Genomic DNA, 13,252 nt, shown 5'->3' on the forward strand with positions numbered 1-13,252 from the left:
AAGCTTGTTTATATGATTTCGGAAGTGGAGATTTATGGTGAGGTGGACCCGAGTTTTGAACGGTAAGGTTACAATACTTTGGGTTTGGCTTAAATATGCTCCGTTGACTACGGGTGACTCGTGGAGATGGGGGTGGTGGTCGAGTGGGCTGCAAGGGGGTAATACCACGTAAAGGTGGTGGTGAATACCGCAATTGGGCTGCTGGGCTAAGAGGTGATGTGGGCAGAGGTGATTGTGGGCTACCCGCGGCTGGTGAGGAAGTGTCGCAGGTCTGTTGTGGACTGGGCTGGCCGAAAGTTTGGTGAGAAGGGCTCACGGGGTGGGCCGCTGTGGAACCAGCGTGCGCTGGCCCAGCAAGTTGGGGAGTGGAGTGACGGGTTGGGCCAGGGGAGGTAAAAGGATGGGCCGAGTGAATTTATGGAGCTGGGCCTGGGTTTGTTAGCTGATTTCGGAGTTAAGGATGAGAAAGTAATGGAGATTGGTCATCATACCCTAGAAACTCATAATCTTTGAGTTTGAAATTAGCTAAATTTTTGTATGGGAAGGTAGACTCATCAAACACCACATGTCGAGAAATAATAATTTTATTATTGGAAATATCAAGACACTTATATCCACGATGGTTGGAAGGGTACCCTAAGAAAACACAAGGGGTAGATTTTGGAGCTAGCTTGTGAGGAGTAGTAGCGGACAAGTTAGGGAAACAAAGACATCCAAAGACCCGAAGGTGATCATAAGATGGGTTAGTGCGAAAGAGTGCTTGTGCCGGGGTCAAGTTCTTTAAGGACTTGGTTGGCAAAATATTTAATAAATATGTAGCGGTCTCTAAAGCATGTGCCCAATAATTAGGTGGTAAGGAGGCATGGAATAGTAAAGTGCGCTTGACATTGTTTATAGTCCGAATCATACGTTCGGCTTTACCATTTTGGGAAGAAGTGTGAGGGCATGAGAATCTAAAAACCATACCATTATCTAGACAAAACTTTTTAAAGGGGTCATTGTCGAATTCACGACCATGATCACTTTGAAAGGATTTTATGGGTCTTTCAAATTGAGTTATCACATATTGTCGAAACGAAAGAAAACTTTGGTAGGCTTGAGATTTAGATGCTAAAGGAATTGCCCAAACATAATGAGTAAAATCATCCAAAAGAACCAAATAATATTTGTGACCATTACTACTACGAATAGGAGATGTCCACAAATCGGCATGAACAATGTCAAAAGCACAATAAGTTTTACTATTCAAATTATAAAAAGGAAGTCTAACATGTTTTCCTAATTGACAAGAATTGCAAAAATTGGAGTCAAGCAAAAATTGCAAAAAATTTTGAGATCTAAAACCTAAGCTCTGATACCATGTTAGATTTCGGGAAAACTCCTCAATCTGGAGTGTGTACCATTGATCATAATATATAGAGTTTACAATGCTAGGCCTAATTACATTAGGAAACCTAGTTACGATAAACATACAAAATATACATTTAATATATTCTAATCTGCGACAAATATTATCCTAAATATAATATCTATCAAATCTGCGATAAATATTATCCTAAATATAATATCTATCACTATCTAATTCATTAAAAATCCAAACATCTAAAAAAAATAAAAATGGATAGAAGAAAATCCTTTAAAGGATATGGTAAGGTAGATGAAACAGAAGAAGCAATATTCCAAAAAAAATTAAAAAAACGAAGCATAATCATTTTCATCTCCATCATCATCCTCCTCGCGGTCATCATCACTGCCGCGGTTGCAGGAGTCATAATATCCAGCCAAGGCACGGACGACGACGGCGATAAGGCACCTGCACCTCCTTCTCCATCTCAGTCACTAAAAGCAGTATGCTCAGTGACTCAGTACCCTGACACTTGCTTCACCTCTTTATCTCCTCTTGTCTCCAACTCTACTACTTTTAGTAGGTAGTCCTAGTACACTCTGTAGGCACGAAAAATTTATAAAAGTGCCACATCGGATATTATAGGGTCAAAAGTCAAAGTATTGACTCCTTTTTATTTGACTATTAATTAAACTTAATTATTTTGGGTGAAATAAATTAAATTAGCCCATTTTAATTATTTTTAATTAATTTGTTTATTTAATAGTGAAAACCTATTAAAATGGGTTAAACTATTATAAATGAGTCATATTACCTCAAAAGCCCAAAGCATATCTAACCCTAACCCTAGGGATATCTCACTCTATAAATAGAGCTCTCTACTTCATTTAGAAGAGGGGGAGAAAAACTGAGAGAAAAACCTAGGAAGAAAAACCTAGAGAAAAAACTTAGAGAGAAAAAGAGAGAAAAACTTAGAGAGGAAATCAAACAGAGAGAGAAACTTAGAGAAAACAAGGAGATCAAAATACAGAGAAAGCCTCTCAAATATTCAAAACCTTTCCAAAGAAATCTCTCATCAAATACTCTAAACCTCTCCGGAGAAAGTCTCTCAAAACCTAGAAGAACAACAAGCATTCGTCGTGCGTTCTACTCTAGAAGATCACCCGTGGAAGAGATCAAGCCTCGACGGCCCTCAACACGAAGGAAAGAAGGAATTCAAATCATCAAGAACACCAGTTCAACCTCTACATCAAATAGTCATTGATCGAGATCAAATCATCAAGAACACCAGTTCAACCTCTACATCAAATAGTCATTGATCGAGATCAAGCCTTGTCGGCCCTCAATCAAGAATACAAGTCAAAAGTCTACATCAACAACAAGTCAAAGGTCTACATCAACATAAGTCAAAGTTCTGCATCAAATCTTCGATTGAGATCAAGCCTCGTCGGCCCTCGTTCAAGAATCAAGTCAATTTGTGAATTGCGTTAAAGTCAAAGTGGAGATCGAATCAGAGGATAAAATTAGAGATTGTACCCAAAATTATCAAATTAATAAAATTAACACTTTGTTGCATTTGATTTGAGTCTATATTTTACAGATTTAAAATTTGTGTTTACACACTCTTCAATCTTTCTCTTCAAGTGGCTAAACACTCGGTTTCGGAGCTTCGTTTGATCCTTCCCAAGCACCCGAACGACTCCGTCTTGGCTAAGGCATTAAAGGATTGTGGTGAGTTGTTTGATGATGCTGAGGATCAACTCCGAGAATCATCGGAGTTGACATTGTCGAGTAAGAAAGGGAATGATCTTAGGACGTGGCTTAGTGCTGTTTTGACTGACCTTGATAGTTGTGTGGAAGGCGTGTCGGAGATCAATGGAACGACGTCGTTGGTTGAGGATTTACGGTTTAAGATGAAGAACGCTACTGAACTAGTGAGTAATAGTTTGGCTATTGTGAGTAAAGTTGGATCTATTTTAGGTAAGTTTAAGGATAATTCTAATAGCAACGTTCCTTTCCATTTAAGGAAACTTCTCTGGAATGATGGGAATAACCAGATGTTTCCTGAGTGGGTGGGGTCTGTCGAGAGGCGGTTGTTATTAAGGGAAGGTGAGGAGAAGGGGGGAGCGGACGCGGTGGTGGCTAAGGACGGGAGTGGGCAGTATAAGACGATAATGGAGGCAATAAAGGCGGTGCCGTTGAAGAGTGTGAAGAGGTATGTGATATATTTGAAGGAAGGAGTGTATGAGGAGAATGTAGTGTTGAGTAAACATGTTTGGAATGTAATGATGTATGGTGATGGAATGGATAAGAGTGTTGTTTCTGGTCATTTGAATTTTATTGATGGCACTCCAACTTTCTCTACTGCTACATTTGGTATGTAACATCTAACTCTAATTTTGAGTTGAACTTCTTAATATTGAATATTGATTGTATTTACATAATACATATACACATGATATATTATCACCGTTTTGGTTATCAATTTTCAGATTTTGGTATTGAATTTCATGTGTGTTATGTTAAATGTTAATTTAATTCGATATCAAGAAATTTAGTTAGTCATGACAAAAACATGCTTGAGGTCTATAATTATTACTTGAGCAATATATTTTCTAGATTTTCAGAGTCTTGTACAATTTCTTGCTCACAAGGCCGGATAGTACTCCATGTAAACTTTAGATAGACATACGTGAAGTACTTTGTAGATGTTAATAACACTACGTATGCTAGTATATGTTACTCCCTTCGTTTCATAATGTTAGTCCCATATAAAATCAATCACATAAAATAAGAAAATAAATATATTTAGAATCTAACATTAAAGTACAACATAATTCATAATTAGTTTACCTTATTTAAATTTTTTGATTTTTTATTAGGAAAACACAAGTCATAATTGTATAATTTAAGGTAAATATTTCATTACTTAGAGTCATGTCATCAAGAATTAATAAATTGACTCCCGTTTTCTTCAACAAAAAAAAAAAAAGTCATGCCATCAGTCCACAACCAATTAATTCCAAAAAAATCAAGTTATAAATGAAATATATTCAATATGGGTAGATCTTTTTGAAACACCCAAAATAGTATATGGGACTAACATTATGAAACGGAGGGAGTATTATGTTTTGCTAGGAAACTAATTATAGTTAATTAGTTAGTTTAAGGATCTTAATTTAATCTACTTCATTCAATCAGCTTACTGTAATTGACCATATTTTGGATCATTTATATGGATGTTTAATGAGTTAGAAGAAAGTTGAAAAGCAAATAGTGTTACGTTAAGTTGGCTGCAATTGAAGGCGATTAAAAAATGATTCATAGAATCATAGTATATTAGCATTAGTGAATGCCATGTGGTTTGGGTCAGCAACATTTTGTCAATTTTTTGGACATTATTATGCAACAGCAATCTGAAATGAATGTCTTCTTTATTTATGGCCGTGGCCTAAACATGTGCCCGTCAATTTACACTAGCCTCGGCAACGGGGTATATTTTGAAGGCGAATTTAAAATTATTAAATTGATTGGACGCTAACTAATTATCAATTAAATGCATTCTCATTTATACCTTTTATTTTATATTTAACATGTCATATTTTTCGCCATGTACCAAACAAGCGGCTAGGCCCCTAACTCATACAATGATTACTTGATTTTAGTATAATATACTCATTAGCTAAAGACTAATACTTTCTTTGATAATGTTAATGTATAGCTATTGCCGGAAAAGGATTTATTGCCAAGGATATGGCCTTCAAAAATACGGCGGGAGCTGAGAAGCACCAAGCAGTGGCCTTACGGTCTCAGTCGGACCAATCTATCTTCTACCGTTGCTTGTTTGATGGATTTCAAGACACCCTCTATACACACTCTTGTCGCCAATTCTATCGAGAATGCACCATCACAGGAACCATCGATTTTATATTTGGTAACGCAGCTGTAGTGTTTCAAAATTGTAAGATCCAGCCTAGACAACCAATGGCCAAACAATTTAACACCATAACGGCCCAAGGTAAGAAGGACGTTAACCAAAACACCGGGATCTCGATCCAAAAATGCACCATCTCGGGTTTGGGCCAGGTGACAGCCCCAACTTACTTGGGCCGGCCTTGGCAACAATACTCCACTACATTGGTCATGCAATCTGTTATTGGGCCTGTTTTAAGCCCATTGGGCTGGATAGGATGGGTCAATGGAGTTGATCCTCCTTCGACGATTTATTATGCTGAGTACCAAAACACTGGGCCTGAAGCTGATCTTAGCAAGAGAGTTGAATGGGCCGGGTTTAAGCCCGATATTACAGCAGATGAGGCCTCGAAGTTTACAGTGGGCAACTTCATTGATGGGAGTTCTTGGTTAACAAGCAATGATGTGGCCTTCGAGACAACATTGTAAACAGTAAACAAGACAGTTCTTGGTACCACGAGAGACTTATAATTATCTTTCTTTAAATTTATAATTAATCTTAATGTAAAAAAGAGTATATGCCTAAATTTGTAGTTGGATAACATTAATAACAATTTTTAAAAAAACTCATAAAAGTTGAGCTCACCAACTCCTAGAAATATTCCCTCCTAACTCAAATAACAGCCAAGTACAAACTTGCAAGCTGCAACCTATGTTATATGAAATCGGGCTAGCATTTACACAGGTTTGTGTTCAAGTGTCAGAATTGACAAAATTATGACATTTTTTCATGATTATAGTCCAAAATAATGTGTTGGAATATCGATAACTTGACATGAGTACTTGAGTTAAAATGAAAAGTCAATAATACAACTTGCAACTACTATTGTTTAAGAGCCAATAATGTCTCTTGGTGTTGTATCTTGATTACAATCATATCAAATATTATTGTAATCACTAATTATATTAATTGATTCTTGCATTTCATATAGTGAATCATAAAGATTGTATTACAATGAATATGATTCATTTTTTTTTTCTTTTTAATCCTCTTTAAACTTTTCAACATTTTTTTTTATCGTAACTCTATTACTGAGAATCCGTATATAATTTACCAACTTTTTCATAACATACCAACTTATGTCTCAAATTTTAAATCACGAGTGGTATCAACTTTATTTTGACGGCACTAAAACATCAACTTCAACTTCAACAATCATCTGTCAAAAAAACTTCAACAATCATCGCAAAGCTCACTCAGCACCTGGTACTTGGGGTAAGTACGTTTGTGGCCCCATTGATTTTGCTCCAAAAAACAGATACTCCCAACACCCGCTTGATTGCTTGCTCTACTTTTAACAAAACAGTCAAGGGTCACATTTCTGCAACATTAATTTGCGACCATAATGAGGAGATTCTTTCCTAAAAATTCTAAGTATTTGCATTTCATCACAAGAAGTTTTTCTTCTTCTTCATTGGAATCTTCTTCTGGGTTATTTCCTCAAGTTACTCTTCAAACCATTAATCCAAAGGTTTCATCTTTTATCTCCCCACTTTGAGTTTCATTATTTTCTTAATCTTTGTCTGAATTTGTAATTGATTGATGGGTTTTTGTTTATATACGCGTTTTATTTAGTGCATTTTAATATGATATGCTACTAATTTATGATAATTTTACCTCTAGGTCTTGAAATGTGAATTTGCTGTTCGTGGAGCCATTGTTACCCATGCTATGGTAAGCTGATTTTTATTATTATTATTATTATTATTTGTTTTTTTTAAAAAAAAACTTGATTACTGTTAGTTTTGACAAGATAGTTCAGTACTGTAAGTCTGTACTACTGTTATTCTTAATTGCTTATACGTAGCTTTCAATGTCTTGTTATTAGATGTCCATTATGCTCTCGAGTCTCGAGTAGACCTAAAGCTAGGTGATGAGTCCGATGATTCCAAATGAACATAAAAATAGCCTTGGTATACTCGAGAATATTTAGCATTTTGTACTTGATTTTGATGTATAATGTGGACACAACTATAAATTAGAGTGGTTGTATGTAAGGAGTAAAAGCTCTTTCCTCCATCTTTTACAAGATGGTCCATTTGACTTTTTACGCTATCCACGTAATTTACTTTGACCATCTTTGTTGATTTATCAGGAAAACAGTATAACCATATGGGATCTTATAAAGTTTATCTCAATGTATCAACCTTGTATTATTTTTTCGTATGGGTTAGAGTAATGCATTGATAAACATGCCTAAATCAACCAAGTCATATATAGTGAAACAGAGAAAATATAATGTAGGTTGCATTAATTGGGATTTGATTCAGAAAAAAAAAAAAGTTTTATATACAGTATTATTTTGTATGATACGTAGTATTAAATTAAATCTAAACAAAGAGGACATGTAAGATGGCTTTAACCCACTTCCTTAATCTATGCTCAATATTTTAGAGCTACACTTATTCTGAAATGGAGGGAGTATGATTAATTGAAATGAGTTAGATCATTTCTTTTTTGGTAGATGAGTCTGTTACAAAGTTGTTGCTTCTCTGATTGTGCTATTGTATTGCTTCCCGCAGAGGTTGCAAGAACAATTGAAGCAGAATCCTGGCTCTCTCCCCTTCGACGAGGTATAATCTAGTCTCCTTGCTTCTCCGATCCCTCTAAAGGAATTTCACATAAGCTACTGTTGTTAATTTGCTAATGCAGAGAGTAACTGAGTTGCTGTCGTTTTGTTAAGGGAGTTCATTTAGCTATGTTATAGTGCATATGCAATTGATTGTTTACCTCTAATCTCTTCAATGCCACATGTGTTATAGTCTTCTAGATGTATCTTGCATTGCAATAATATCAACAATTATCATGAGACTATCTCACCTTTATGGTCAAAACTTGAATACCACTTTTCTTTTGTAATTTTAGACTAATTAGCGGATTGCAGTACTTCGTGTCTTGTCTCAAGCGTGCAGCATGAGCTTCTCATTGCCTGTGCAGATAGTTGTCTGTAATATGGGAAATCCTCAATCTCTCGGGCAGCAGCCAATCACATTTTTCCGAGAGGTTAGTCACCAAAGTAAGGAGTGTCACTATCAGTTATACTATAAATCTATCATACCTTATACTTCGTAGATCTATTTTTTTCTCCATGTGTATCAGGTTCTTGCACTGTGTGGTCTTCCAAGCTTTTTGGATAGAAGTGAAGCACAGAAACTCTTCAGGTATTCTCTTTCTGACTTGATTTGGTTGTCCATATGCTTTTATATTTTCATTCCTTAGCTTATATCAAGTTATATAAAAAACCAAAACATGTGTGACTTTTTTTTAACATAAGCCAGGAATTTGTTATTATGTCTCTACGGAGTATTTTGTATAGTTGGTTGCTGATTTTAATAAACAAGGAGCACTTTTTTTTTCCCTCTCTTTATACGTTTTTGTATTAATTTGATTGATAAAATCAAGGCTAATTCAAACTAGTAAGGGGCTGTACGCCTGTAGTCGCTGTAGTATTTACACCTTTGTTTCTTTTATTATATGCAGTTCTGATTCAATTGAGAGAGCTAGGCAGATCCTGGATCAAATACCTGGAAGAACAACTGGTGGATATAGTCACACTCAGGTAATGATATGTTGTTAAAGTAGAAAGGAAAGAATATTTGAGGGAGAAGACTGTAGTTGTTTCCCTTGTTTGATGTAATAGACGGATGAATATAATACCCTCTTCCATCAAATGGACCAGGTGATTGCTTTTGTTCTTTTATAGTGCTCTTATGAATTGATATATGTTTACTATTCTGTAACGAGTTTTTGTTTGGCTTGGTGATTTGATAGGGTATCAAGGGACTGCGTGAAACAATTGCTTATGGAATTGAAGAACGTGATGGTTTCCCATCTAATGCCAATGAAATCTTCTTGACTGATGGAGCAAGCCCTGGGGTTAGGTGCTTTTATTGAGTCATAGACTAAAATCTTCCTGCAAGTCCATTTTATTTAAGATCAGAATGGTGGATTTATGTTGTCTTTATGTAAATATGTATAGGTGCATATTATGATGCAATTACTTCTGAGGTCCAAGCTAGATGGAATCCTTTGCCCTATTCCGCATTATCCTTTGTACTCTGCGTCGATAGCTCTCCATGGTGGAACTCTGGTATGTTTGCATTTTATGTTGAAATTTTTTAGCAACTCTATGACATTTCCATTTTTTCCCTGTTTGTATGTGGGTGTTTATGATACTAATCTGAAAGCAGTTATATTCCCCCAAAAGGCAACTTTAACGCTGATGTAATGTCTGAATTTATTTGATGGGAAGAAGTCTTCTTTGCCATTGACAGGTTCCTTACTGCCTTGATGAAGCAACTGGATGGGGTTTGGAGAAATCAGAGATAAAGAGTCAACTAGAAGCAGCCAGGTCAAAGGGTGTAACAGTTCGAGCCTTGGTTGTGATAAACCCTGGCAACCCAACTGGACAGGTGAGTTGAATCTGTTGATTTTTAACTCTTTTGTGAAGGATTGAGGATATAGTATTATGTGTTCTTCTATTGGAATATGAATTTTGGCTGTCTCCTTACTTGTTTGAGTTTAGTGACATTGTCTGAAATTGGCTGTTTTCCTTTAGGTTCTTTCTGAGGAAAATCAGCAGCAAATTGTTGAATTATGCAAGAAAGAAGGCATTGTGCTTCTGGCAGACGAGGTTAGCTCAAATTTATCCATTAAAATTTTGTATATATAAAGATTTATGTAATGAAAATAAGAGAAATATTTCTTAACCTTTTCACAAGTTCTGCATGATTTTTGTGCTCTAATAGATTAGATGAATCTCATTATTTGAGTTAAATTACTAATCACTTTTGGTGCTATGTCCAAAACAGGTTTACCAGGAAAATGTGTATGTTCCCCACAAGAAGTTTCGATCGTTTAAGAAAATTGCACGTTCTATGGGCTATCAGGAGAAGGATATCTCCTTGGTTTCATTTCAGGCAGTTTCTGAAGGTACCTTGCTCCTGTGCCTGCTGTGTTACATTTAAATAAAACCAAAGATTAATAAAGCTTATTATATTAAATAAGCTTTGGCCTTTCTTTCTATTGTGGCTCTAGGATATTATGGAGAATGTGAGAAAAGAGGTGGATACATGGAAGTTACAGGATTTAGTGCCGACATAGCTGAACAAATCTATAAAGTTGCTTCTATCAATTCATGTAACTCGAATATAACTGGTCAGATTCTCACCAGCCTTGTCATGAGCCCACCAAAGGTAATTCTTTCCATCAATATTTAGTCTTGTTCTTTCGTTCCCCTAAGTGATACATATTATTTTTATATAATCATTAAGAAAGACATATACTTATTAATATGGAAAATCTGCATACATCATGCAACCATCCCTAGGGTAAGGCTTACCTTCTACGAAGGCCTCCCCAATGCCTACTTTGACTCATCAAGCCTATTGCTACTATTTACACTTATTTTCTTTGGAAAATTAGCTGCAACTCTATTACAAACTTGTTTAAATGACCCTTAATCAACTGTCGAATATTATTTTGAGCAAGTCATAGTGTTAGAATCCATCTCCCTTTTGCGTTTGCTTTCTTTATTTTCATGCTTTCTTGTACTTTTCTTTAGATTTTCTAGGCTTTAGATTACACCATGATGTTACTACTGTTTTAGCGTTCACTGGGGATATATTCTATTTCCAATATATCCCTCTAATCCTCTATTGGGAGCAATGGTTGAAAAATGAGAATCAAAGATTCTTTCCTCAGCCCATAATTAATTTTGATATTGACCTTTTGTTTATTTCCCCTTTACCCTACATTATTGATGCTCTCAAAATGCTCATTCTCATCTTTCTGCCCAGCTTGTCCAGCTAAGCGCTCCCAAGCTCCTGAAACTTGAGTTCTATTCTTTGTACTACAACATAGCTTAAGCTTGCTACACGTTGCATTAGGGTTGCACAATTTCCAAACACGGTCATGTGTCAACACACAAATTGGACCATAACATACACAGTCGCAGCAGTTTGAATAGCATTTTCCTTACACTACTCTCAATCTAGTTCGAGAGTTAGTTATTCATTACATCTGGCCAAATTCTAAAATAAGCATGGCTTATGTAACCAAGAAATCAACCAGTGGAACACTTTGTAGTACAAGGAAAATGAGTTGAAATGGTGCTTAATCTTTTCTAGTTGGCAAACACATAAGGGGCTGGTATTATCAGCATATAATACTGCCCCTTTTGAAACCTGCATGGCATCCCCTTGGTGATTGATTATTGAGGACACTCATTCTTCGTCTTTTTTTCCTTTTATTTTGAGAAGGCCTGGGAATGATCTAATAATGTAGCTCAGATACCAGCTTATGGTGGGAATGATCTAATAATGTAGCTCAGATACCAGCTTATGGTGGCATTCAAAGGGTTCTGTGATGCCAATTTCCAACGATGTATGATAGTAATAGACGTATTTTGTAACTTTATTTAGTAGTTGAAGTCAATAACTTCTAGCTTGTGCATGCTAGGCTGCTAGCCATGCTTGATGATGCCAATTTGTTTTGAGCTATGGAAGGGACATCTTATTTTCTTCAAAATCTAATTTTTTTTAATATGTACTGTGGTCTAGGTTGGAGATGAATCTTATGAAGTGTATTCTGCTGAGAAAGAGGGAATCCTTTCATCCTTGTCTAGGCGTGCACAGGTAAATTCAAATTCTTGATTTCAGATACATTAAAATTATCATTGTATTTTTGGTAACTATATTTCGTGAATTGATAGACTTTAGAGGATGCATTCAATAGCTTAGAAGGTGTGACATGCAACAAAGTAGAGGGAGCCATGTACTTATTCCCTCGCCTTCATCTTCCCCAGAAGGCGATAAAAGCAGCTGAATCAGAGCACATTGCCCCTGATGCATTATATGCTCTTAGCCTACTGAAAGAGACTGGGATTGTCGTCATTCCAGGAACTGGGTTTGGGCAGGTTAGTTTTAAGGCGAGGTTTACGAGTTTTGTTCTTTTCATCTGGAAACCTTTTATCTAACAGGCCATAAAATCATAACTTGGAGATGGTTCTTAAAAAGGTGGTCTTGTTCACCCCCCCCCCCCCCCCCCCTTTTTCTTTTCTCCATTTTTTTGGGTTATGGCTGACCTTGTATGTATTGTGCTGTGTTTCAAAGGTTCCAGGCACTTGGCACATCAGGTGCACAATTCTGCTCCAGGAGACTAAGATCCCGGCCATTGTAAAGCGTATATCGGAATTCCACAAGAAGTTCATGGATGAGTTCCGTGATTGAACAAATCAAACAAACCTCTTATGTTGGAAGATACTATGAATGATCATTACTAGTCTATAAATTTCAGAACTAGCTGTGACATGCATGTGTAATTGATGTATGCATGTATCTAGTATTCTAGTGATGGGCATGAGCCATTAGCTAACAATTCAGGATTGAATTGTGAAGTCGAGTTCGATCTCAAAACATAGCTAGTTCAAATGTTGAATGATTTGAATTCAAATCTAGCATATTTGACTTGTAAGCTCATGAACGGTTCGGCCCAAAAAATTAGTATTAAAATTAAATAATACTTGTGTCTACAATTCTACATAATGAAATTAATCGAGACTAATGATATACAGACATTGGATAATGTATATAAGCTTTTAATTCATCTTCTAAAGTTCTTGGTTATTGAGTATGGAGTATATGCTTATTAGATGTGTCATATCGTATGATTACTTGATAACGACTTAGAAATTTATTATCTATATGAGCATTGCTTGCTACAGTCTAGAAAGTCCACTTCTTATATAGTTAGGCTTGATTATGAGTTTGGCTCAAATTCTTATGTGAGTCAAGCATGAACTTGAATTGAACTCCAAATATTCGAGTTGAACTCAAACTTACATTTCGAGTCGAACTTGAATTCAGGTGTTATATAAATAAAATTTTTAATTGAGCCAATCGCGACGTGAATTATTATATTGAGCTTACATATAA

At 35.9% G+C, this 13,252-nt stretch overlaps 2 protein-coding genes across 2 annotated transcripts; both read left to right on the forward strand.

Moving 5' to 3' along the window:
* The first annotated feature begins 1,617 nt into the window (after positions 1-1,617).
* Positions 1,618-5,850, forward strand: LOC145570754 (pectinesterase 3-like). Its single transcript, XM_081629898.1, has 3 exons — positions 1,618-1,928; positions 2,946-3,721; positions 5,067-5,850. Exons 1-3 carry the CDS (start codon positions 1,618-1,620, stop codon positions 5,744-5,746), a joined length of 1,767 nt encoding a protein of 588 aa, XP_081486024.1. The 3' UTR covers positions 5,747-5,850.
* Positions 5,851-6,663: 813 nt separating this feature from the next.
* On the forward strand, positions 6,664-12,547 carry LOC145570755 (alanine aminotransferase 2-like). The gene is made up of 15 exons (XM_081629899.1): positions 6,664-6,789; positions 6,942-6,992; positions 7,841-7,891; positions 8,256-8,321; positions 8,418-8,479; positions 8,799-8,877; positions 9,090-9,194; positions 9,298-9,408; positions 9,593-9,730; positions 9,877-9,951; positions 10,130-10,250; positions 10,356-10,513; positions 11,879-11,953; positions 12,031-12,234; positions 12,431-12,547. Exons 1-15 carry the CDS (start codon positions 6,664-6,666, stop codon positions 12,545-12,547), a joined length of 1,539 nt encoding a protein of 512 aa, XP_081486025.1.
* The last annotated feature ends 705 nt before the right edge of the window (positions 12,548-13,252 follow it).

This window comes from Chenopodium album, chromosome 12 (genome assembly GCF_948465745.1).
Source record: "Chenopodium album chromosome 12, dcCheAlbu1.1, whole genome shotgun sequence".
NCBI lineage: Eukaryota > Viridiplantae > Streptophyta > Magnoliopsida > Caryophyllales > Amaranthaceae > Chenopodium > Chenopodium album.

What these genes read in the sequence shown, in the direction of transcription:
- LOC145570754 (XM_081629898.1), top strand. Translation starts at nt 1,618, where the DNA reads ATGGATAGAAGAAAATCCTTTAAAGGATATGGTAAGGTAGATGAAACA. An exon ending in AACTCTACTACTTTTAGTAG is followed by an intron (nt 1,929 to 2,945) that starts GTAGTCCTAGTA and finishes TATATTTTACAG; the next exon opens with ATTTAAAATTTGTGTTTACA. An exon ending in TTTCTCTACTGCTACATTTG is followed by an intron (nt 3,722 to 5,066) that starts GTATGTAACATC and finishes GTTAATGTATAG; the next exon opens with CTATTGCCGGAAAAGGATTT.
- LOC145570755 (XM_081629899.1), top strand. Translation starts at nt 6,664, where the DNA reads ATGAGGAGATTCTTTCCTAAAAATTCTAAGTATTTGCATTTCATCACA. An exon ending in CTGATGGAGCAAGCCCTGGG is followed by an intron (nt 9,195 to 9,297) that starts GTTAGGTGCTTT and finishes AAATATGTATAG; the next exon opens with GTGCATATTATGATGCAATT. An exon ending in CCTTGTCTAGGCGTGCACAG is followed by an intron (nt 11,954 to 12,030) that starts GTAAATTCAAAT and finishes GTGAATTGATAG; the next exon opens with ACTTTAGAGGATGCATTCAA.